Source organism: Monodelphis domestica, chromosome 5 (assembly GCF_027887165.1).
Source record: "Monodelphis domestica isolate mMonDom1 chromosome 5, mMonDom1.pri, whole genome shotgun sequence".
NCBI lineage: Eukaryota > Metazoa > Chordata > Mammalia > Didelphimorphia > Didelphidae > Monodelphis > Monodelphis domestica.
Window position 1 is genome coordinate 240,699,582 of NC_077231.1, and position 26,918 is coordinate 240,726,499.

General features: G+C 38.0%; 1 protein-coding gene across 5 annotated transcripts in view; it reads right to left on the reverse strand.

The window, feature by feature from the left end:
* The window catches only part of DIP2C (disco interacting protein 2 homolog C), a 634,433-nt gene extending 607,871 nt beyond the window's left edge, over positions 1-26,562 (reverse strand). For 3 of the 5 annotated variants that reach the window (XM_007504698.3, XM_007504697.3, XM_007504696.3), the window contains exon 1: positions 25,359-26,562. In XM_007504698.3, the coding sequence (XP_007504760.1) occupies positions 25,359-25,443 (85 nt within the window). In that variant the 5' untranslated portion in view covers positions 25,444-26,562. The remainder of the gene's footprint in view (positions 1-25,358) is intronic. The other 2 variants (XM_007504700.3, XM_007504699.3) reach the window with 2 other exon arrangements.
* Positions 26,563-26,918: the final 356 nt, after the last annotated feature.

Below are 26,918 nucleotides of genomic sequence, written 5' to 3' on the forward strand. Positions count from 1 at the left end.
TGCTATTGTGCATATGTCTTTTATACAATCACATGCTTTAAAATCCTCATTTATTCAGCATATGACTGCTATAGAATAGAATTAGATTTAGTAGTGAAAGAGATAAGATGTCTTCAATTCCCTCCCTCTTTAGATTAGTCAGTTTTTAGTTACTCAAATACACCTACTATGTTCTCAGTTCTGTGGCTCTGGGTTTCTGATTTTTTGCTATATTAAAGGAAAGGAATGGGCAACATGATCTCTAATATCCTTTCTAGATTTAAGAAAATTCTACAATTCTTCATATGTCAGCTTTGAAAAATGAAACTGTAACTTCATTGAGGGCAACTATTATGTGCCAGACACTACTTGAAGAACCAGTAGGGAATGAATACATGGAGACTAGACTATGGGGAAGGGATATTCCAGACAAAAGGAATATGAAGCAAAAAGAGATAATTAAGTGGGAGAGCACACATGACAATCAAGGAATGGTAAGTAAACCTGAAAGAAAGGTTGAGACCAGATTATGACAAATTTAGAATACTTTATGCAGTAGCATGTCGATAAAGGATTGTATGCCTAGTGATATAACTAGAGCTGAGCATTCTGAAGATGAACTTGGCAACACTGTACAGAAGGATATGAAGTAGGGAGAGAGACTGGTTAGCCAAGAGATAATGAAGGTTTGACCTAGAATGAAAACAGTAAGAACAAAACAGAGATGGATATAAAAAATATTCCAGAAATGGAATCAACAGCGCTTCATGGCTGGTTGAATATGGGGAAAGGAGAGGGAGAGAGAAGACCCAAAGATAACTTTAGCTCATCATAAAATACAAGATGTTTTACCCAACTTGGGTTTGGCAAAGGAGGCAGCTAGGTTCCTGGGTGCCACATGATGACCTCAAAGGTCACTTCCAACTTTAAATCTCTAATCCTACAATGGGAATGGGGAAGGGCATCAAGCACTACTTTTTTATACTTTTCATAAGGGTGCTAGTTAGCATTTATCCTATAGAAAGTCAAGTTTCATGTTTTATTGTGAGTGAAAGAATAAAGATTCATCATTTCCAGTGGATTATAATTTACAAGAAGCATAATTTTGAAACCCGTACTAATATATACAAATGTCATACCTAATATAATTATATAGGGTTAGGTAACACCTTGTGTTAACATCAAATGTTAAAAAGTTACAAGATGTCAAATGAATTGCAATAATCAAATGATATACAAAAATCATAGGTTAACAATACTGCCCAAATATTCAACCAAATGATAAATCTAAAGCAATAGCAAGCCAACAACTGAAAAGCTACTTATAAATAAGAAATAGGGGGCAGCTGGGTGCCTCAGTGGATTGAGAGCCAGGCCTAGAGACAGGAGGTCCTGGGTTCAAATCTGACCTCAAACACTTCCCAGCTGTGTGACCCTGGGCAAATCACTTGACCCCCATTGCCTAGCCCTTTGATTCCAAGACAAAAGGTAAGGGTTTAAAAAAAAAAAAGAAAGAACACTAAAGCATAAAACAATTATTATATCAAAAGGGGAGAAATATTAATATATAATTTATGTAAAATACATTAAATAATACTAATTGTGGCTATTATTAACAAATATCAAGCTATAAATATGAATATAAATAATAATTTCTAAGTTCTCACTGAGTATAGTCCTGGCCACATGATCATAAAGGGATTTCCAGAATCTGAGAATGGCAATGCTGGTTTCAATAATTAAAGTAGAACATAGTAGGATGGGTAAGTTTTAAGAAAGAAGTATGACCTTGACATAGAAAATTCAAAGTACTGATAAGCTATCCAGAATCTAAAATCTTTAAGATGAAATCTATTATCTCTTTTGTAGATTAAAAAAAAGAATTTACATATCACTAGGGTAAGAAGAAAGAATAGAAATGGAGGTTTATATTTACATACACAATTTGCAAAGCACTTTCCATAAGTTAGTATCCCTGGATCCTCACAACCACCCCATGAGATAAGTAATGCAAGAATTATTGGACTCACTTCACAAATGAGTGACTTGCCTCAGGTCATTGAGCTATTAAGTAGTAACTAGATAGAGAATACTACTTTCTCCAGACTAGAAAGCTATTGTTCTTTTAACAATAAACCAATGCCTTCTCCAGACCATTTTTCTAGAAGGATACAGTGTTAAAGCTAGAATAAGAACTCATGTAAAGTATGATCTTCCCCATTCTTGTCCTATAGAAACATTTTACAATATTCTCATTAACATACACACACCATACACACATACACAAACACACATCACATGGCTTCCAGATTCTGCCTTTGCAATTGAAAAAAAGCTGCCAAAAGTCCATGCTGTATGTTGTGCAGACAACTCAACCTTTTTAATAGTATTTTTACATTACCTTTTTGGTGTATGTTAATTTTAATTTCAGCTAAAACAAAAGAATCTCAATGAGATAATATTTATAAAGTGCTTTGCAATGTTTGGAGTATTTCATAAATGACAATTATCATTATTCAATCCCTGACTTGATAAAAGTGAACTTTTAAAACTTAAGACAGCACATGACTCAACAGCAGAGAAATCAGAAAAAACTTCTCCTAATATTGGAAAATTTGAAGATGAGTATTCATAGACTAATGTCAAACACCATTAATGACAAGTGAAAGTGAGGCACTTTTCTTCCAGAGTGCAAGGATGATATATCCACGATCCCCCTTGAACTTTACAAATACTTAAGGAATGAGAAATATGAAGGAGAGAGAAAGAAAGAAATGACCCACAGCTAATCAAGAAATTTGACTCACAGGCATCAGGGTTCCAAATGGATTCCAATCCCTGAAAGAGCTGCTTCTTCACATTCCATTGCCTTAAGAATGAAGCCCTGCCTAGTTAGTCAACTCATTTTCCTCCTGGTTCTGTGACATTAAAGATACTACTTTTCCCCCCAATAAAATCCACCCCCTGATAGCTTGCCCAATAAGCAAGGGATAAAAGTTGAGCATCCATCCACTGAGGAGCTTTAAGGATTATGTTTAAACATCACCCTGTACATCAAAACTGGAGGAAAGAAGAGAAGGAAGAAAAGTCATTTAAGAAGGCTAATCCAAAAAAGGAAAGTAAACCAAAGCCCTCACACTGAAGACATCTTTCTGTGCCTAGAGGATAAAAATAAGAGCCAGGAAGAAAATACAGGATTTAGGATCTACAACCCTAACAATTTGTGGGCTGGAGTCATCTCGTGGTTGGATGAGCAGAGCCAAGCACATCTGCTGACTGTTCCCTGATTAGTCAGGAGGACTCAATGAAGGCCTGGAAGGCATGAGATGCTGAACAGTGATGATCTGCCACAGAGAAAGCCCACTATTAACAAAAAATTTAAATAAGGCTATTTTGTGCTCCCATTTTGTGGCACAGATTAGTGTTTTAAAAATCATTTACTACTTGCTTATCATTCTCTAAGTCCATGAAGAAACCAAGTCTCCGAGGTTATACTAAGGTGGTAGAAAGAGCATAGGGCAGGAGATCTGAAGTTCTGGGGGCTAGTCCTGCTTCCACCATTAAATATCTTTGGCAAGTCACTTAATTTGTGTAGACCTCAGTGTCCTCATGTGGAAAATGATAAAGGTTGATTCAATTGTCTCCAATATTCCTTCCAGCTCTCAAGTGCCAGGCTTCTAATCTTATAGTTAAAACATAGTCAACTCTTAACCCACCACATTAATGGAAGGGAATCTTGATGCAAGATCACTGAATCTGAATTGGAAGGCAACTGTAATGGAGGGGGAGAAATGGAGTCCCCCACTACTGAACTAGAGTATGGTAGAGATGGAATGGAGCTAAAAGGTGGAGAGAGGGGACAGATTGTTTTTCCCCCTCTCTTTCCCAACCCACCCCTGACAACTGACTGTAGTTCTTTGAACTGGAGTTTACTTAGGATCTAAGCCACAACTTTTACAGATCCCAAGTGGCCTTCTGGCTGGTCTGATCTAGCTGCCTTAAAACTATTTTTCTCTTTCATCATTAGGTTTAAGTCTTATCTATTTAGATGGGCTGGAAAATCCTGGAGGGCAAAGGCTGAGCTTTACACTTCTATATAACTCTCATAACAATTAACATAATACAAGATCAATAAAAAGTGATTGATTTATGGATGAATTGATGGAATTAAATAACAGTACAAGTGGAAACCCAAAAGTAATTTCCCTTTGGCTCTGGAGTAAATATACAAATAAATATTTAAATATATAGTCACTTATGTAAATATATTCATATACAAAATATATATCTATATTTATATGCATACATATACATACATATTTATACATTTCCAGAAGATATGACTTTCTAATCAGATTTATTCATAGCCTCAAATTTAAAAGTTACCAGTCTCCTAATCTCCGTCAATGTAGGAGAAAGGAGGAGAGTGTGATCTATCATGTACTGGATGGCAGGAAGAGATTAGATTAGGGTTAAAACTTCCCAACAGATAAATTACACTTAGATAATGGAGGGTTACTCTAGCTGAGGTTGAACAAATGCTAAGCAACAGTAACAAAAATACAACATAGCCACTTAACCTGAATCTCTAGAGAAACTCCCACTGCCTAAAAGCAATTCCCCCTTAAAAGAAATGGTCCTAATAATGGGTGCAAAGCTCAACTCTTTATAAGCAGAGCTCTCTACTGTAACAAAATCCAGTTGCTATTTTTCAAAAGTGCAGTCCAACTTTTCAAATCATAACTGAAGTTATCCTATTTTATGTGATGTTCAAGTCAAAACATCCTTATTGTACTCTACTTGATTGCAAATAATAAGTCTCAGTTAAAAAAAATACTCACTATGAAGGCTGTTGAGCAAAGGCTAAAGATCCTGTTGGTCACCAACAGAAATGAAATATAATAATCTCTCAAAAATCATAAAATCTCTGAGTTGCAAGGGACCTGAGGGGTCATTTAGTGTTTCAGACATTAATATCCAGTTAATGGAAAAACACAGCCCCAAGGCCAACCCTAAATAAAACAATTTGGCTTCATAATGCAATATGTTTCCTTTATAGATTTATTTTCCTAATTGTGCTTTGCTACAGTCAATTTTTAAATAAATTTGTATACCTGGAACACTCAAGGGCTAGGTTCAGTTGGAAGGTGGGGATTGAAGGGAGAGATGGGAAAGTAAACCAAAGACTGAAATCTTTCCAAAGAAAAAACCCAAAACAGATGATCTGTAAACAAATAACTATGAATAAACTGTATAACCGAGAAACAATTGGAGAGGAATTTTCCTTTCCATGAAATCATTCATAACCCACAGCATTTAGCCTAGTCCATTCACACATAACTGCAGCAGGACTACCCTAAGTCAGGACTTCCATCTTCACCAGTAAGATGAAAGGTAATAGAACTAGGATAGAAATGGGATTTTTTTAAATGGGAAATTTAAAGAAAGGGAGGGAGATTTGGCTGATGATTCAGAAAAAAAAAATTATAGAAAGTAAACATATCTATGGTCATCATTTCATAAACATTCAAAGATTAGTCTGTATCACAAAGCAATGAGTATCATTTTCACTTGTGACTAGAAAAGAGAGCCAATATTCTTGGAACTGCTCTGTTTCACTACAACCTAATATTAAATTGGAAAAAAAATTAACACAGAGTTCAGCATAATAATTCAACTACAGACAATCACATGAAAATAATCCCACTAAAAGTCAAATGGTATCTCTCTTTAAGAGAGTATTATTATGCAGATAAGAGCACTGCCTTAGACTTAGAATACTTAAATTGACAAATGATCTTGTTTTTCTCCAAACTGATAACCATGGCACCAAATAGAACAAAGTTGAGTATTTTTCATAGCCTACATAACAGGTGCAATCATAAATATGCAAAGATGATCTGAAGATACAGTTTATAATCCATGTTTTCTGCTTAAGCAATTCACATGCCTTCTATCAAGGAGAAAGCATTAACCACTTCTCACAAGAAGTTCTATTGAAAATATGCAAAGCACAAACCATGTTTGTCTGGTGTTTATTTATTTTGATAAGGCAGGGAAAGCATATAAGAACAGGGGGTATTGTAAACCGTACCAAGGTGATGCTTTTATATTGTTATTTTTATTATGGTTAATTAAAAGGAACATTTGATTTAGAGTCAGAGACCTGAATTCAAATTCCAATTGACCGAGTGACTCAGTTAAGTCACTTCACCACCTTAGTTCTAATTTTCTTCATCTATAAAATGAGGAGGATCCCAAAGCTCTTCCAGTTGTAAATCTTATGCTCCTACTTCTAGGAGTGAACTCCACCTTGTGTGTGAAAAGCTGCAGGTTTTCTAATTAAGCAAAGGAAAAGGCTCACTCTCAGACATGCCCCTAACCATAAAGACAATCCCCAGAGTAGGGATGATGCTTGGACAAGGTTTATAAATTGTGCCCCTTATGGGTTACTACCCATTAGAAGAGACTTTAAGCCATTCAAAGTGTCGACTGTGGCATATATCAGCATGTGGCAAGCTAGGGAGGCAACCTATGTTACATACCTCCAGCTGAAACTCAAGTAGAAACCTCATTATTGACAGCCTATAATATAGGACACTAGATATAATGGGATCCCCAACAAGATGGAAGTAGTGATCAGATCCAAAGAGGAGCATAGATGGGAGGGAGGGAGGGTAAAAAAATGAATGGAAAGGTTAGGTCAGTGGTTCTGTTTTCATTCCCAGGGACAGTATATGACCTACTACCACAGAGGCCACAGTGTTACATCAGGACAAAGTTCACTTAAATGGTTAAATTCTCTCTCTTATATTTTTCATGGGCTGAGATTCTGGCTTTAGCTGAAAGAAAACTACAACATAAGACATATTCCAAGGAGATGCTCTAATCATTATGTTCTTTTGGTAATTATAAATAATCACTAAATAGCTTCCTCTAGAGGATCTATAAATATAATAATAAAAGGCTAACTTAACAATAGGACAGGAAACTACAATCCTTACTTTACTAAGCTGATTAAGTCAGCTAGAGATTTTTAAAAATCAGTGTCAGAAATTGCCTTCATGGAATTTTTCAAACATCAACATTAATATGGCTGACAATTTAAATAATTATCAGCGACTTACCCCACCCCAAATAATCAAAAATACAAGAAGTTTGAGTGGTATCAAAGTAACGCATACGTAGAGAGCAGAACATATGATAAAACTCCCTATTAAAAATAACCTGGGCCCCCAGTTCAGACCTTCCCCTTCCCCCAGGGAGCAAGATGAAAATGTGGTATCCACTGAGCCAAAGACAGGCATTTCTCAAACTTGTAGTAAACATTTAGCTGTATAACCCCTTCAAACGTTAAATTCAGCCTCCTGCTCCACAAGCTGATCCAGAGATTTAAGTTTTAAAGAGATACTTCTAAGAGAGCTATGCTTAGATTTTTTTTTGGAGAATACTCCGTAACATAATGTAGTGAACAAGTCAAACAAAAATACAGGCATATTCTATATAATTATGACCTGATCAATGTAATTTTGCAAAAAACACCATTAATATATTTTGGTCCAACTACACCATAATGTAAAAGAAACAAACAGACAAACTTTCACTGTGAAGTCATTCAGTCAATTATTCAAGCACCAATAATATTGTATTAACAGCCCTAAGCAAAAAGTCTGCTGACTGTATGGGCATAAATATTGTTTCTATGGAATAGTAGCATTCATCACTTTACTACTACTGAAAGAAAGTCACATAACAACTATCACATTGAATAAGGGCAGCATCCAGAACCCCGTGTTTCATGCAGCAAAAGAACATGTCTGTTAGTAAAAAAAAATAAGCATTTATTATGTCTAGAATGTGATACATGTGGTGTTAAGAGCTGGAAATATAAATAAAGGCAAAAGGAGCCCTTTCCCTCAAGAAGCTTTCCATGTAATTACACTTATAATCTACATCCTAATTAGAGAGAAAGTATATAAATAACAGGGAATATACAAGATATATACAGAACACTAATATGAACTAGCACTAATAGCTAGAGGAATGTCAAAAGACTTCCGTAGAAAGTAGGGTTTGCAAAGAGGAAAGTTGAAAAGAAGTAAAGGTTGAAAGTTGAAAGAAGTAAAGGAAACTAAGAAGTGAAAGTAGGGGAGGGGAAGGACATTGAAGGCATGGGGAACTGCCAGTATAAAGCCATAGTATCCTAGGATAGTATCATAGGAGTATCCTAGACATGGAACAAGAACACCAAGGCATCTGGATCAAATAGTGTGTAGAGGAGAAAAAGCATAGGCCTGGAAAGAATGAAAGAAATAGGTTGTAAAGAGATTAAAATGTCAAAAGAGGGTGACCCAAAAGATATGTGACCCTGGAGATAACAGAGATACTGGAGTTTGTTGCAGTGCTTGGTAGGGGTGGAGAGGTGGCATTCATAATCCTACACTTTAGGGAAATCATTTTGGCAGCTAATAGAAGGTGGATCAAAATAAGAAGAAACTCAAATCAAGAAGTTCAATTAGAAAACAATTTTAAACAGTCAAGGTGAGAAGTGATAAGGGCATGAAACAGCAGGGTGGTTGTGAGTGAAGAGAAAGTCTTACATTTGAGAAATGCTGATTGTAGAAATGACAGTATTTGACTATTGATTGGACATATGGATCAAGCAAGAGTAAACGTTAAAGATAACAATAAGCTGGTGAGTCTGGGAAATTGGTGGTACCCTCAAAAGTGGTAGGGAAATTGAAAAGAGGGAAGTTTGGAGGAAAATGTAAATTCTGCTTTTGACATGTTGAGTTGGAGATGCCTATATAACATCCAACTCTAGATATCCAAAAGGCAGTTAGTGAGGCATAACACAGTTCAGGAGAGTCTAGAGCTAGATACATAAATCTGGGAATGATCTTCATAGAGATGACAAGCAAACCCACAACAAATGCTACTAAAATCTCCAAATAAGATGGTATTGGGAGATAAGTGAAGAGGGCCTAGAAGAAACCACTGGGTAACTTTCAGTTAGTGGGCACAACTGAGATGAAAAACTAGCAAAAAAGAATGAAAAGGAGTGGTGAGAGAGATGAGAAGGGAACCAGGAAAAAGCAGTATCTTGAAAACCTAGAGAGAAGAAAGTATCTAGGGGGAAAAAAGGGTGATAGTGTCTAAAGCTGCAAAGAGATCAAAAAGGATAAAGATTGAAGAAAGATCACTAGATTTGAAAATTACAAAATCATTATTAACTTTGGAGAAGGTAGTTTCAATTGAATGATGGAGCTGGGATTCTGAAGAGTGAGTAGAGAGACAATTAAGGCATCTTGTGAAGACTTTTTCAGAAAAAAACTGAGTCACAAAGAGAAAGGTGATAGCCAGCGTTAATAGCAAGATTAAAAAAAAAAAAAGCAGGACACAGGAGCAGATTTGTAGTCTGTAGTAAAACAGCAAGCAGACTGAGGCTAAGAAGGAATCAATGACAGTGGGGGCAATTTTCTTTAGACTATAGTAGGGGATAGGAACAAGGATGGATATAGAGGGTTTGTTCTTGGCAAGAAAAACATAGAGAAATAGGCATATAGAAGAGAAATAAAGGAAGTAATAAGAAAAGATATCTAAATGACATGAGATAAGAAGAAAGGGAGAATGGTGAACAGTCTCCATTTTGGGAGTGAAACATGAAAACGGGTCTTCAGCTGACAGGGTAAAGTAAAGAGTTTGTTTTGAGATATCTGAGTAGATATGAAATTTGCAGTGGCCACTGAGGCAAGTAGAATAGCAAAATAGCAGTGATTTCTTTAAGAGAGGAGTTGAAGAATGTCTTAATGAAGTGAGATCCTACTTACTATTAAATCACATACATTTGGAATATGAAAAGATGTGAATGTTGAAAATGATGAAAGCTTGGAGTTTAGAAAGGCATGACAAATGAAAAGACAAGGGGTCAAGAGATTTGAGAGTATAGAGGTGAACTGGTTCACCAAGAAGTTAAGGTGAGGAGAAGAGTATAGCTAGTGTAGGCATGATAGACAGGAGAATAAACTGAAGAGTAAAGGGAATGGAAATCTCAGTGAGAATACCGACCAGGTTTAGAGGTCCTCAGTCAAAGGAAAAATTGGAACAGTAAGAAATTATGTTTAAATAAGGAATGGTGGGATTTATGAACATATAAGCAAAACATGCGTGAGTAATGACAGGCTCAAGGATGTGAATATATCTGCATAAGGCAGGATAGAGTGAACAGGTCAAGTGTATTGAGTAGATGGAGAAACCATTAATTTAGAGAGGATCTATATATATGATGAAGACCAAAGTTGAGATAGAGAGACACTATGAGCTTGGCACTAAACTCATTGAAAAAGGAAGAAGAATGCCCTAGGGGATGGAAGATAATGCTACCAGGATCTAGATTGGATAATAAATTTAGATTATATAAACCTAAAAGAAGTTGCTGAGTGATGGTGGTAAAGGGAAAATATAAAAGTGGTGGTGATGGGGCAAATAGTATCCCTACTTCCCTGCTTTGAAGTTAAATTTGAAGCTTAGGAATATGCTTTTTTTTCCCCTGAAATGATTGGGAATATATATTCTACTAATTTCTCTGAAACACTTCAGTCTTCTAATAATTTAAGCCTACATTTTTTCTTAGGGAGTCATCAGCTACAATAAAGCAAAGGATATATATGGCAAGTCATCTAATCTCTCCTAGTTTTATCATCTTTTTAAAAAAGTATTGTTGGGCTAAATGATCTTAGCTTCCTTCTAGCCCTAAAGTTTTATTATTCCATACCTACTGTGTGAAGTCATTCTTCCTTTTGATGATCCTAAATTTGTCTTTCTCAAACAAAGGATGACCCTTCATTCTAGATAGCATTCTCTCTCCTAACATTCCATGCTATCTTGTCAGTCTGACAAGTCAGAATTGTTGAATCTCCTGCTATTGCCACCTGTTTTTGTCTCTCCTGTGGGATTCCTTCCTTTAGAGGAATGTTCTCAATGCCAGAGAGCAGATACTATGTCATCAGCCAAAAAGTTGGTCCAATCTAAGGTCCTATTCCTACCTCTTGCCATTCGCAAATCTTTCTTCTTCAAGGATATCTCATATTAGAGCCTCTTTCCTGGTTTTCCTCCTAGGAACCCAAGATTTATCTATTCTATAATACCTCTGAAAATGCTCTATTTTTACACGCTTCCCAATGAGATCAGACTTCACCAAGTCTCTTTTAAAGGACAGAACTATATCACAGAAGAGTAGGTGTATTTACTAATCTATACAAGATACTCATATTTTTTTTCAGATTATTATAACTTCTGGAAGTAAAATAAGGAATATAAAATGAACAAGACACATTGGAGATTTTGGCAGGGGCGGGGGGAGGACTGATCTATAAAAATTACAAGAAGAAATATGCCTCAATAGATTCAGAAATGGGCTACCTTCTCTCCTACAGAGAAGTACTAAAATAAATTATAAGTATTTTACTAGCATATGACCAAATAATAATTTATAACCATTTGTCAAGAAAAAAGAAAAACAAAGCCCACTCATTATATTCATAATAGTGTTTTATTGAAGTTAATTAAGAGCCAAAAAATCCTCAAGCCTTAACCCATAATAGGAAAAAAAAATCACTCAGGCCTTTATTTGCTTGGCCTAGCACATGTTGACCAAGGCTGTATGCTAAGACCAATACAGGAAATATGCTTGTTTGCAAAGTGGGACCTTTCCCATTAAGGCACATAACATATCATTTCATATATGCACTGAGTACTTTCTCATTCAGTACAATATCCTCCTTCTATTCAGAAACAATAAAGTTTTACTAATGTGAATAACTAATGACAAAGTTTTAATATAAGCATTTCACTTCAATCCAAGCATGACTTCTTTTGATTTTCAACAGATATTCCTCAGTTGCTATTTTGTTGATTTTGATTTTGAAGATTTTTTTGAAAAAATAAAGCTAAATTGATCTAGTCATAAAAAAATTAAAAGCACCTTACATCATTGAATTATTATTGAATCTTGATAGCTATTAAGTTCCCATTAAAATCTCTACAGTAAATAGAAACAGACGGGGTGTTCAAAGCCCAGTCATGCTAAAACTAGAAGTCCAGCTGCCACAGTGTTCAGTGATTGTTAGCCTAGGCACAGCCTAGAATGTCATTTTCACCTGTGATTTAATAGTTTTGTAAATTTATGCTTACCACAGGTGATCATAAAATATGGCCCAAGAAAGTGGAGGTAAGGAGATAGCTGGCAAGGGAAGACAGAAGCAGTCAGTCATTCTTGGACTCCAGATACTTCAGAAACCTGCTCAGTTGAGGGTCGGGGAATTGTAGCAGGTAGGGCAACCAAAGGAAGGTGCCTATTCTAATGTGCTCTGCTCTGGGACTGTCTCTACTCCATACAGGATAAAGATTTCTTGGGGCTAGAGGAAGAGCTTCAGACATGTACCAGACTATCAGCTAACAGTCAGTGTTCATAAACTACATGCCAGTTCCAAGGGTAGTTAGTAATGAGAACTGATATCCACTGCAAGCTCTCCCAATAGACTAGTCATCAGTTGACAAGCCACTGCCAGGGTGCACACATGCACTCTGGTCTAATGCTTTTCCAGTTTAAGGACAATCCCTACATACACAATGAGGACAGAGCTCTCATCCATAAACTAATAAGCCAGATAAATGAGTAAACAAATGAATGAATGAAAAATATTTATTAAGTCCTCACTAAATGCCAAGTGCTGCGTTAAATACTAGAGATACAAATTCCAAAGTAGGACTTTGAAGGCAGTCCCTCTCATCAAAGATCTTATCTCTAAAAGGAGAAAATAATACATAAAGCAAAGTGGGAGCCATAGAGGAGTATTTTGATTTGAAAAGTTGCAAGAATATTGAATGAGTGGAGTCATAGAGAAATAAAGAGACATGCACTCTCTAGCAGCAATGGCATCATTATTTTATGGTTCTGGAATCAGAGAGAGATAAAAGGGAGAACTTCAGACCAAGTAAAGACAAAGGCATAGACAACCTTCAAAGGGTATGAAAGCCTAACTACAAGTTGAGTTTTTATCTTTTTTTCTAGACACCTGCAAAGTCATGTCTGAAATGTGTGAGTTGATTGCCTCCTCCCATTTCCCTGTTGGAGATGGATGGGGAGCACCTGAGGGGATAGCTAAGTGGGAAGGAGGAGGGAGCTCTGCCAGATGTTGCTAAAAACAACATGAGGTTCTTAGACATACAGTCAGCCCAGCAAAATGCCTAGTACACAGCAAGTCTTCAATAAATGTGCCATGGATGGATGGATGAATGAATAACTGAATGAAAGTTCTCAGAAAACATACACACATAAGCACACATATACACAGGAAAAACACAAAGTATGCTCCCAAACTCTAAAACTACCACCTCCTTTAGACTCCAAAACATGTACTTTTTAAGGAAGGACCAAAAATCCTTTCAAGTAGAAACCAAAAACAAAAAAATTCAAGTTAGAACAAGGAAGTATCTTTGAATGAAAAAATCATCCACAAACTCATCTTGGTACCACAAGTTGTATGTGTCATCCACTTTACACACTGAAACCTGCTGTCCCCCCCTTCATTATCTTTAAATAAATCTTGTTACTCTTAAAACATTTGGTAAAGTAAAATGTCTGATGTTATTCTTTGGGCAACACTATGGTCTGAGAGCAACTGCAAACAAGAAATGTAAAAAGAATATGTTAAGGTTTTCCATTAGCATATTGTAGTTCTAACAAGAGGATGGGGAAGGTCATAAGCATCTATATAGCACCTACTATGTGCTGGGCACTATGCTGAGGACTTTACAAATATTACCTCATTTGATACTCACAACAATACTGCCCTTATTGTCCCTATTGTACAGTTGAAGAAATAGGCATGCAGAGGTTACATGACTTGCCCAGCATCATACAGCTAGTAAGTGTCTGAATTCACATTTGAACTCAGATCTTCTCTCCTCAATGCTCAGGGCTCCTCCATCCACTGCACAACCTGCCTGCCCTCAAATGCTAACCATTGTCTACTGGCAATATAAAATGTAACTTCTAGGTATCATACTACCAATAAGAATTGCTTCCAAAGTTGTGCCATAAACTGGAACACGTGTAAAGTTGCTATTTTTATTTGGGGGCAAACTTGGGAAAATATCATTTTCCCCAAATAGACCCCAGTGTCTTCCACTTCCCTGAGACTGACTGCCAGAGTGCTCTGTCTGCTACACAGAAGGTACCTAACAAAGGCTTTGTGGAAATGAGATGAACTGCAGCATATGAGGGAGGGATAGCTCCCCATACTTTTCATTGTTTGAGGAAGGCAGGCCTTAGAGTTCCAAAGTTTGAGAAAGAAAACCAGATGTGAACAGAGGAAGTGAATGAGAATCGAAAGCTTCCCCTCTAATACCGAGAAAATGAGGAAATCTGACAGCAGGCAGCAATGAGATAACTAATATAAAGGAACAGCAAGCAGGTGGAGGAGGGGCATCGAAAGCAGGGAGCCAATCCTCTCTCTGAATGTGGGCCACTTATCTTGGCACTTGCCAGGTACACAGACTGCCTGCCCAAGCTTGGAAAACTACCCTGAATTGTTCCTGAGGTTCTCCACATATTCAATTATAAGTCAGTCGTGTGACGTGGCAACCAAAAGAGTTCCATTTTTGGCTGCATTCATAGAAGTTGGCATTCAGAACAAGGAAGGTCATGATCCCACTGTACTCCGTCTGCTCAGACCACAACTGGAATACTACATTCACTTCTAGGTCCCAGATTCTAGGGAGGACACTGATAAAGTGGAGCACATCCAAGGGAGGGCAAACAAGACAACAAAAAGCTTTGGCATCACAGTCGGTTGAAAAAACTGGGAATGTTTAGCCTAGAGAAAAGACAACTTGTGGATGTCATAATAGCTATCTTCATGTACTTGAAAGGCTATCGTATGAAAGGATAGACTTATTCCCCTTGGCCCCAGAGGGCAGAGGTAGAAGTAATTGTGGAAAACTAAAGAGAAAAGGATATCAGTTGCCTGACAGATCTCCGTCTCTCTCTCTATCCCCCCCCCCCTCCCGGAATTAGGGCTGATCAAAAGTGGAGAGGGCTGCTTTGAAATGTACTGAGTTCTCCCTGACTGGAGGTATTCAAGAGGGGGCTGGAAAACGACTTGTCAAAAATAGAATAAAGGAGGTTCCTGTTTAGATATGGATAGACCCCTGGGATTCCTTCCAAACCTAAGTTCTAAGAAATGTCTCTCTCTTCATAATAAATGAAGCCTAGAGGGAGAAAGTTAAGAGTTGCCTAAGATTCCTTCAGCAACATACATTTTCCTAACCTAATGGAAAGCAAACAATGATCTCTAAACTTAACCCTGATTCACAACACTAATTATACCAATGTTATCACAAACTTCTTTCCAAAAAAGGTGAACTTTAAATCAATCTTTTAAAATATCTGATACCCAAAAGAAAGAACATGCATGGAGATTTTAGGGAAAGAAGTGAATGCTAAGGACTTGAACAAAAGACATATTAAAAAAAGTAAAAGGAGGCAGCTGGGTAGCTCAGTGGATTGAAAGCCAGGACTAGAGGCCTCAGACACTTAATAGCTGTGTGACCCTGGGTAAGTCACTTAACCCCCATTGCATAGCCCTTACCACTCTTCGGTCTTGGAACCAATACACAGTATTGATTCTAAGATGGAAGTGTTATAAAAATAAAAAGGTAAAAGATACTATCATTCTATGTACAAAGTTTTCAGCTAAGACTATGTTTAAAACTATGCTAACTCTACTAATTAATTGGGTAAATTCAAACTCTAGCCCTATTCTGAAAAGAAAAAAAATCAAAGTAATTGCATGACTAAAGTGATGAGTCTAGTCAGTTACAAGAATAAAATGTCTCTATTGAGATCTTATAAGTCAGTCCTCCAGGTGCCATTGTGAATGGTTTCAGGAATCTTAATGCATATTCACAAAGCTAAGGGCAGTGAACACTGAGACTTTTAATTACATCACAGAAAGTTTTCCAATCTGATAAGAAAAGTGATTTGAAGCCAGTATTCTGGATGGGGCAAAGTCTATTGAATCTATTATCAATCATAGAATTCACTTAGAACCCAAGCTTGAAGGGCTTTATTTTGTCTATCTGATTTATATACTTTTCAACAAAGAACCTGAACAAGGAACTCTTTCCCTTCATAATTCATTAGGAACAGACAGTAAACCCAGTTTACACTTTCAGATGCCCAAAGGTAAAAAAGCAAATCATTGTCTGCAAAAGGATGGCATCTTTCAACTTACTCAGCCCAGAATGCATCAAGTGGTACTCTCACATCTCTAGTCTCATCCTATCCCACCTAAAGCTCCCAGCCCCCTGGAGAACTGAACATTCCCTGCAGTTGTAGTCAGATCTGTCTTCATCACCATTAACCAAAAATAATGAAATAAGCCAGACTATGCACAGAAGGACTCTGGAATACAATGAAATCTTCATCATCATAGCTTTAAGGGTGGCAAATGCTTTACATATATTTTCATCTGAACATCAAAAGAACACTTTATGTTAGGTGCTATCACCATCCTTATTTTGAAGGAACTGAGAATGAGAAAGGTAAATACCTTGCCCAGAGCCACAGAGATAGTAAATGTCCAAGACCAGATTTAAACCTGACTCCAAGTCTGGTGATTCTATCCACTATGCCAACGCACTTGCCTACAAACACAGTATTTAACAGAGTAGACAAACCCCAACACAGAATTTAAAAAAAATAAGCATACAATTAAAAATTTTAAATGTTTTAAAAAGCCAGACTAAGGAGCAACTAAATGCCTCAGTATATTGAAAGCCAGGCCTAAAGATGGGAGGTCCTGGGTTCAAATATGCCCTCAGACACTTCCTGGCTGTATGACTCTGGAAAAGTCACTTAACCCCCCATTGTGTAACCATTCCTACTCTTCTGCCTTGAAACCAATACACACACAATATTAATTCTAAGATGAAAGGTAAGGGTTGGGGAAAAAAAGCATAATTGGGAAATACTAAACAAAATAAATAAAAATAGAGTAGAACATAAACAATATTAATATGCGGTTTTCCTAAATCAGTATGGGGCTGGCAGGGATGTATGGTTTACTGCCCTTTGCCTTTCTATTTGTTTGATACCATTAGACTAAATGACCCTTTCAATACCTTCCAATTCTAAGTCTGTGATCTTATGGTCTATGTATGATTCATTAGTCCTGTTTAATGATATAACCCAAATGTCACCAGTATTAAATTAATTATCACAATTATAATAGTCATTGTAGTTAACATTTATACAAGAGATGCCAAAGGGTCACCTTCATGATTCTTTGAAGAACATTTTAAGATGTGCAAATCTTATATATACTTACATATACATCTTGAAATGTTCTACATATGTGCATGTACATGCACATAATATACATGGTACAAATATGTACAGTATAAATACTGCCGTGTGTGTGTATGTGTGAGTGTGTGTGTATATATATGTGTGTATTTGATCCTCATTTTTTAATTTATTATTTGATCCTCACAAACAACCTCATTTCACAGACTAAAGAAGCTGAGCCTAAGAAAAGTAAAATGATTTGATGAGAGTCACACATTAGTCATTCTAATTCTAGTCTCCTTGACTGCTAATCCAGCGCTCTGCGTACCCACTTTGTCATGCTATTTTTCTATTATAAGAAACACAAACACACACACAAACACACACACACACACACACACACACACACACACACACAATCTATATGGGATAAATGGACCTTGTAAGATTTCTTTCCCAATTCCAAACCATTTCCATAATGAAATACTAAAATGCTCCTATGAATGCACATACACTATCTGTCCTTAAAAGCACTATGTTGGATGGTAGTACATAATGGACAGGTAATTTAAGTTGCTTGAAGGAATATCTCACTGACATGGCTGGCTTTGAGAAGGTCAAGGGTGAAGTTATAACTACATTGAGGTTTCAATTGTTAGAACTCTTCCTGCATATGTCTTCTATCCCCCAAAAGACTGTGAGGGCCTTGAGGTAAGTGACTATGGGTTATTCTTCTTGGCAAGCCACCCAGTGCTTTGCATACAGCAGTTACTGAATAAATGTGCTGAAAGAATTAACTTACATAATCACTGTTTGGGGGAGAAATGTTTTTGTTCCTTTATGGAATATCCAATAATCTTATAGAAGAAATAGAAGAGAGGCATAGCATATTTCTTATCCTTTCACTCATTTATGTATTAGTTGTTAAGTATTTCTTATATGCAAAGGGAGTTCAGAGATGAAAAGGACACATTCCTTGCCCCTAAGACACTCATGGTTGAGGAGGGAAGATGAGACTTATAAGGCATGTGGTATATAAACAAAATATTCTAAGAGTTCATAGGTTTGAGAGACTGGGCAAAGAGAATTAGGGAAAGTTTCATGAAGGAAGTGTTATATGAATTAGCTTGGAAAGAGAGTAGAAATCATATCTATAAAGCACTTAGCACAGTGCCTGGCACACAGCAAGTACTATTTAAATGCTAGCTGTGATTCCTATTATTATTTCAAAACTGGAATTTTCTATAAAGGTAGTAACATAAATTAAGGGAGACAAGTCATGCAGCCCTATTAAGTTAGTATTTTAGTAAGAAGTGTCAAACAAGAGCAAGATATAGTTAAACTTATATAGCAGGAAATGCTGCAAAGAGGGCAAAATCAAGTACCAAATGTGTCCAACATTGCTAAAGTGAACACCATGGTCCAAAGCTTTCTAAAAATTCAGAGTCACCTGTTCAGTACTTCATGCTGTGCACCTACTCCAAGTTCAAAATAAGATGCAAACTAGGGGGAAATAGCAAAGAAACTGGTCAGAGAAATGCAAAAACAAGGGGGGACAGAGAAACTCAGGAACAGACAGTAAAGGACAAAAAGAACCACTGATAGCTGGAGCACAAGGAGGCAATAGGAAGAGACTGTGGACATGGGAAAGACAGTTTTAGGCAGAGTCAGTCAGCCAGTTAGGGACAGAGGACAACTCACAGGAGCAAACCCAAAAGGGATCAGACATAGAAACATCAAGAGACACAGAGAAACATGAAGATATTGAGACAAGACCAGAGATGCGAAGAGGAGGAGGAGGAGGAAGAGCAACAAGAACAAGAAAGATTGAAGGAAGAAGAAAGTATATTATAGTTAAATAGCATATAAGGAAATGATGATAGATGGGATGTCTGAAAGTGCACATGCAAGAAAAGTGAATGTGGAGCCCAAAGCAAGTCTGGTCTGTCAACACAGGAGGAAACTGTGTGTGTCTGTGTGTCTATGTATGTGTGTTAATCAGGGACCTTCAAAATGTGACTTTTACAGTAGGCAAGAGAAAATGCTGTTTTTCAAGTGCCAATAAAAATGATCTCCTTTGTTTCAAGTGTAAGGACAAGTGTTCAAAGTTAGCTAGAATCACTGAAGGTTCTTTTTAAGATTTCTATAGGGTGCCTGAACCCCAAATAGGGTTTACTGAGCCATAGGTTTAAGATCTGCATTTGAATATGTACTATGATTTGAAGCTCCAACTTAGTTAATGGTATGTGACACTAAACCCAAGATTTTTCAATACTCTATACATTTGAAAGGGGTGGGGGGTGGGAAGAGAAAACTACAATGTTTCATTGCATAATTTGCAACTTAGGAAAATCAATTCTAAAAAAAAGTGAAGAATCAAGCCATTGGGAAAAAGAAAAGGGAGTTTAGAAAACAGAAGGTTATCTTAAAAGGGAGTTTAGAAAACAGAAGGTTATCTTACCATCATCTTCTTCCCTGAATTGTAACAAAAAAATACTATAAAACTTAATGTTTCAGTACAGTACTGAAACCTATAACAAATATAAGAAAAAAAGTGAAGATGTTACAGATAGGTCATAATGATTAGATTTATAATTAAATCTTACATATTACAATAAATTATATTGGCTAACTCACTGAGTATAACACCTGACAGATTTGTTATTGCATGACATTTTTTCCCACAAAACTAACAAAGTAAACAAGTTCCAGTAACAAGTATTACCAAAGTCCTCCCACTGGAAGTGGGTTTACTCCATCTAACAACTGTCATCTCCTAAGGAAGATAGATATAGGTGTTTCTACTAACTCACTTTCAATCCAGATTTTTTTTAAATCATTAATTAGATGCTTCTCTGGAAAAAATTTTTTTCAAAGTAATTTTTTTCCAGAAAGTAGATGATTCCCTTTCCCTGATAAAAACTAGGTAATGACATTTCCAGAAAAATATTATACAGACAACTCCAAGTATGAGGTTGTGAAGTGGTCCTGATGTTTAAATAGTGGGAAAGCGTCTCTCAATGTTCACCAAAAGACAGCAAGAAGCACTAATAGCCTCTCTGAATTTTCATCTCTAACTACTGCCCTGTGATAATAACATAAATGCTCTTTAAAAAAAATCTCTGTCACCTGTGTGCTGAAGGCTTAATGTTATAAATGAATTGGCCTTCCTAGCATCTTGACCAACAAAGAGGAGCTAATATCTGCATGAATCCTCCACCTTCTTCTCCATGCAATTCTTACACTCTCCTAGGAAAACTGTAAATTTAGAGGTCTATTAAGGAACACTGCTGATCCTAGAAGCAATCTAACAGTTGTCACATGGGTTACTGAACTTCCCAACTAACAATGGATGAAATTACTTTATTTCTAACAATTCACATTAGAGTAGGTCAATAACTTTGGTTGAGTTTACAGCATTGGTTTTTGTAGCATTTCCTGTTCCTCCAATAAAAGGATTGCATTCATCTTTTGCAAAAACCCAAAAGTTTTTCATATATTATCTCAAACTATTTTAATATGTTTCAGCAGAATCCAAATCCAATAACACTAATTCACACAATGCCCATAATAATGCAAAGAAAACAACATGGAGAGACATCAGAATGATCATCAAAGCAGCAATCACTTCTGATTTCACAGTACTGAATGCAAAGCATGCCTCCCTTCTCTGAGAGAAAGGTGCCCACAGGTAGAGAAAGAAGCATATATCATTAGATCATACCTGTGTTGTCTGCTATGCCCATCTACTTTTATTTGCTATAACAGAAGGAGTTCTGGGATAAAGGTGGTCACTGATAAATAACAGCAATTTTTTAAAAGAATCAATTTAACATTTTAAAAAGAATCCTTTATTAAAAATTAACATTATTATAGAGGTCCAATAATTCTTTCAAATTAGTATACGCATCATAGGCTGAACTGAACAATGTATCAAACTTTTGTTTTTGAGAATACAATGTATTTTTACATTTTCACAAGAAGATATTTTATATATATTTTATGTATACTCTATCTTGTGTACTAGAATTTTTCTTCTATAAGGGTTATGAATTCTATCATGATTTTCCTTGTTATACAATATATTATCATGTGGAAGGAAATAAGCAAAAAGAAACCTAGATTAGTTAGAAGAGGAATGAGTTTAATCAGATGCACTTTAATCAGTTTCTAACCAATAACTAAGAGCTTCAATAAGCTGGGGGTGTGACAAAGTATTTAGTTTGTTGAATGTTTAGGAGAAGCTATAGGTTGTGTTGGTGAGGAGGAAGAAATAAAGATGGAAATAGGAATTCTTAAACCAAATCCAAGCAATTAATAACATTTCCAAATTAAAAAAAATCATTTTCAAAAGAAGAAAGAATCCTGAAAAACAGATACAGAAAAATGAAAAAATTCTACTCAGCTTGGCATTCTCAACAGTATGGTTTAATCAGTCTGTCTCACATTCAGTCCCAAGGACACTAACAGACCAAGATCCCTGGCCCCAAACCAGTGGATATATCCAGACATGCAGATGTGATGCTTTTAGTGTCCACAGGAGAGGCTGCCAGCCCCAGGTCCCCACAGAATGCTCTTGTATTTTGCTGACAACATTGTTCTACTGTGTGAGAAGGGCCTGGCTTTCCCCAGTGAGAGGGAAGTACTGAAGCAGTGTAGTAACAGACACAGACAAGAAAGAGGGGCTGGGAAGGACCTGAGCACTCCAGCCAAGAAATTAATCTACAACAGCCCGCCAAACAATGACCCAATAAATGCAGACTACATTAGAGTTCACGACAACACCAAATGAACAATGCAGACCAATAGCCAGACCATAACTGGATCCTGGAGCCTAGAAACAGAGAATGAGACTTCACCACAATTTTTAAAGCATCCTGCTAAAAATAAGTATATTCATGTCATCTGCTTAAAAGGAATTCCTTTTCTCTAGATTCTCTTGTCCAGTTCTGCGTATGGGTGATTCTACAATTGTTTTCCAGGGTTTTGACACTTCAACCAAATATAAAAATAAAGTTTTAAAAACTTCTCTGCCAAAAAATCTTGTCTAAAGATAAAAATGAAAATGTAACTTAATCTTGGACAACATGAAATTTAAGTACACGCTCAGGAACACACTAGCAGAAGTTCAATGTACTATATAGGAGGCTTTTAAGTACCATCTGCTTTTAGCAAAATTGGGACTTTTGTTCTAATCCATTCTTTGATTACCTCCAAGCTATCCTGGAAAACAAGTTGGTTCATATCATTTAAGTCATTCAAACTGATCTATGAGCTTTGGGGAGGGGATATATGCAATTCCTAATGGCCTTAAAGAACTCCCTATAAAGCCACCATAAATATGGTCATCTTTCATGTTCTAAGATGACACACCTGATGGACATGGTCTTTCCTGCATGTAGGTGTGGCTAAAGAGAACAGCATCTAAGCAGCAGGCCTTTGAATTTACTCTTCTCAAATCTTTAAGCCAGGCCTTGGCTGAGTTCATAGAGGAAAAATAATAATAAGGCTTTAAACATTTATATACATGCATGTGTACACACCCCTTATATAACTATGCTATAAAGGACCCTTTAAAAAATCTCAGCAGGGTAAGTTGAGTTGAGCACAATTTGGTTTCCTTCATCTGACTTTTGCCATCCCTTAAACAACTTTGCTATGATTAGGTATTAGAAGACCTCGATAATGATCTTGAGGAGCAGGGCTGGAGATTTTTCCATCTAACAGCAGGAATGCCTGAAAACCAAATACTACTTCCAAGGAATTAATCTAATGTATACACAGCCTATAAATCATTCATTTCCTAATAATAATTCCCTAATAATCTCTGAACTAACTAATACACAAAAGGAAGGAAGCAAAGGGCATCAAGCAGGCTATGGATGCTACACATGAGACTTAAATGCCTTCACTGGGGGGAAATGGGGAAAATAGAGATATCTGTCTATATTAATGATAAAAAACAGAGCCATAATAAATAGGTCCTGTTGACTTACTGAATAAACATATACTTTAGGCCAATCAAAAGATAAAAAGAGACAAAGGTCAGGATGAGAGATTTTAAAAAAAGGCAGAGACAGAAGGAGAACAAAATTAACCATATCAGCCTGTACAAAAATAAATTGACATACAGATTTTTTTTAATAAAGTGTTATGCCAGTGATCAGAGTATACTTCACATACTTCAATCACCATCCCATTAAATTTATCTCTGGCAACTGCATGGTTGACTTTATATCCTGGACAAAAAGTCTTCAAATTCTAGTGACTGTTATAATAGCACTCAGTATTCACAATTGCTTCTCCAAATAATCCTAATATTGACTACTCAGCACATTATAGTCTAGGAAATACTCTTACTTTCTTTTTAGGAGGCTGGTTAAATATGCACTTTAGTAAATCAGATTTTAAATATGAGAAGGAAAATAGTCAGTGGAGCTCTGAAAAGACAAGTTCGAACATTCACAGTCTTCCTATAGTTTATCGGACCCTTCATCCTGAAAGTGTTAAAAAGGAAAATATAATGTCAACATCAGCTCCTCCCTGCTGATGAAAATTGGCATGAGTGAATTCATTTTCTGGCTGGAAGCCCTCATAAAACCGTTACCAAAAAAAAAAAAAACTTAAATACTCTGAAGTATTCTTATTCCAAAGATAAATCTGGTCTTTATTTTTTCTTCTTCTTGGACATGTCCTTCCAGAAGTGGGACAGTTTTGATTACTCAGAAAAAATGTATATTTTCATATTAACACTTCTGAACTTTTTTGAGAAAGTGAACTAGACACTGCAAACCCCATCTAATACTCATAATATATGAGCACTATTTGTACCATTACAAGCAATCGGTTGTTTTAAAAATATCCCAAGACATTATTATCATTAAAAAACCTGACACCTTCTAAATATGCCATTCAGAGAGCAAAATCTGAAGCTTGGTTTGGAGACAGATGCTCTAAGGTTTTGCCATATTTCTCACATTAAAAAAAAAAAATTAGTAGTACTTTATCCAGCAACTATTGCCCGGAACCAGGCAGCCCGGAAACATCCTAAGACATCAAATCTAAAACTCCAGTCACAGCACAAAGTAATTTCTTTAATCAAATGATCTTTTAAGGAATAGAACTGCAGATCACATCATGCTGCCAGGAATGCACAGACGTTAACTTCAGGGGATAACGTGGATTTCACTAAAATAGTATTTCCTTGGCAGGACAAAAGTCCCTGCAAGCCCAGCCCCAAAGATTTTTCCGTCTTCCGTAATGAAACATACAAAGCTGGAGAAGCAAAAACTGCGGCCAAAGCCTCTTCTTCGATCTCCTCCCTTCCTCCACCACCACTGTGGCAGGAGGCAGCAAGGAGAGGTGGAAATTAGTCAGAAGAAAGAACAGCCACTGAAAAGGTAGAGAACTGGGGGGAGGAGGAGGAGAGGTGGTGTGTGGGTGCTATACGCCATCAGGAATTGTACATACACACCACCACAAAATATTTTCAAAAGACTGTGACACCGTGACCCGAAACCAGCAGAAAGACAGTCCATTCTCGAGGTCAGTCACCCAAGAACCAAACGTTATCGGGAATCTTTGTGTGTGTGTGTCTTTGCTTCTCATTTCTCGCTCTTTTGACAGATTCCTCCAATCCATTTACACCTACAGAACATAACTGCAGAAGCAAAATTCAACAGACCAAAGGAGACCCTGAAACTGCGCTAAACCCCCAACTGAAAACTATGGGTGTGGGGAAGGGGAGGAGAAAAGACCTCAGCCCTTTTCGCCCCCCAACCCTCCTCCTTCTCAGACCCCCCACCCAAAAAAACCCAACACATACACACTCTGGAAAATGTCACTTTCCAGTAACTGCCAATCCTCACAAGATGCCCTGGAACAAGTCGCACGGAGTGAGCGGGAGGGAGATTGGAGGAAGAAGGCAAAGGGGAAAATGTCATTTTCTTTTTCCCTAGGCAAAAAGAAGAGAAGTCGGGAAAGGAATGAGGGGAGGGAGGAGGGCCATTGCATTCATTGCATTTACCTTCCGATAGTTCCAGCTCCAGCTCGGCCAAACGGGCTCTCACCTCCAGGGGCAAAGACATGCTTTCCAAGCTGCGGTCCGCCATACTCGCCTAGGAGATTTCCACCCCCCACCCTCGCTCGCTCCCTCTTTCTCTCTTTGTTTGCAAGAGATTTTTTTTCCTCCTGATGCAGTCCTTGCGCCGTTTTAGCAATGCATAGAGGAGGAGGACGCCGGGGGAGGACGAGGAGTCACAGCAGAAGGGATGGTGTGTGGGAGCAGGAGGAGGAGGAGGAGGAGGAGGAGGAGGAGGAAATGCAGGGATTTTTTTTCTTCTTCTCTCCCCCCCTCCTCTCCTCCCTGACGGCTTCCTTCAGTGGAGCCCCGCCATGTCGGCCTCCCTCTGTCCGTAGGTCTTCTCGGTGGCAAACCGGGAGGGAAGGTTGCACCCTCAGGTGACTTCCAAGGCTAGCCGTCCCCCTCCCTAACCCTCCCCCCCAGCCCAAGGCGCCGCCGGGCTCGGCACTGTCCTGGCGTCGGCTCCCGACTCCCGCTCGCAGCAGCCACCGCCTGACACTCTAGCTCGGGCTCGGGCTCAGGCTCGGACTCAGGCTCTATCTCAGGCTCGCGCTCGCTTCCTCCTGGCTGCAGCAGTAGCTGTTATTGCTATTGCTGCTGCTATTGCTGCTGCTGTTGCTGCTGTTGCTGCTGTTGCTGCTGTTGCTGCTGCTGCCGCCTCTGCCTCTGCTGCTGCTGGGGCTGCTGCCGCCTCTACCGTTGCTGCGGCCGTTGCCGTTGCTGCTGCCGCTGCCTCCTCTGCTGCTGCTGCCTCCTGCCGCTGGGAGAGCGTGGCTGTCACGTTCACGTGATAGTGTGTATGTGTGTGAGTGTGTGTCTGTGCGCGCCACAGCGTGATTGTGGGTGCGAGTGTGTGTGCGTGATTTGGTGTGTGTTGGTGCATCTGCATCCAACCCCCAAATGGGGCTCGTTCTCCCTAGGGGGTGCGCGAGAGCAAAAGGAGGAAGAGGGAAGCACTAGAGAAAAGAAGAATGCCTTGGGAGCCGGGACTGGGCGAGGGAGGGGAAGGGAGGCAGGATCGGATGGAACGTTCCCCGGGCTTGGGGTACAGCCACTGTAATTCCTGAGACTGCATCCAGCCCTCAGAGGGCCCCAGAACCAGAGGCTTTGTACCCACAACCCTCCTCCCTTCTGACACAGCTGGTGCCAACTAGAGACCAATCCGGATCTCCTTCAAAGATGACAAGAAAATGACATTTGAAGCCCAACCCTACTCATTTTCCCTAGTTCAAAGTTTAAAAAAAAAAAAATCTTCGTGAATCCAGTCCTCAAACTTGCATGTGAAACTTACAAATCTAACTCCTCTCTCCCCCCTTATGTGAGGGAACTATAAACACAAATGGATCCATAGTCTCATCGGTGTGGGCATTCCCTCCAGTGATGAAGATTGCAATCCATTCAAAATTACTCTTGTCCATGTCTGCTTATAAATTCTCCACAGGGTAGTCATACAAATTCTGGAGGCCTTTCTAGAGTTCTGATATCCTAAGGATACCAATGAGT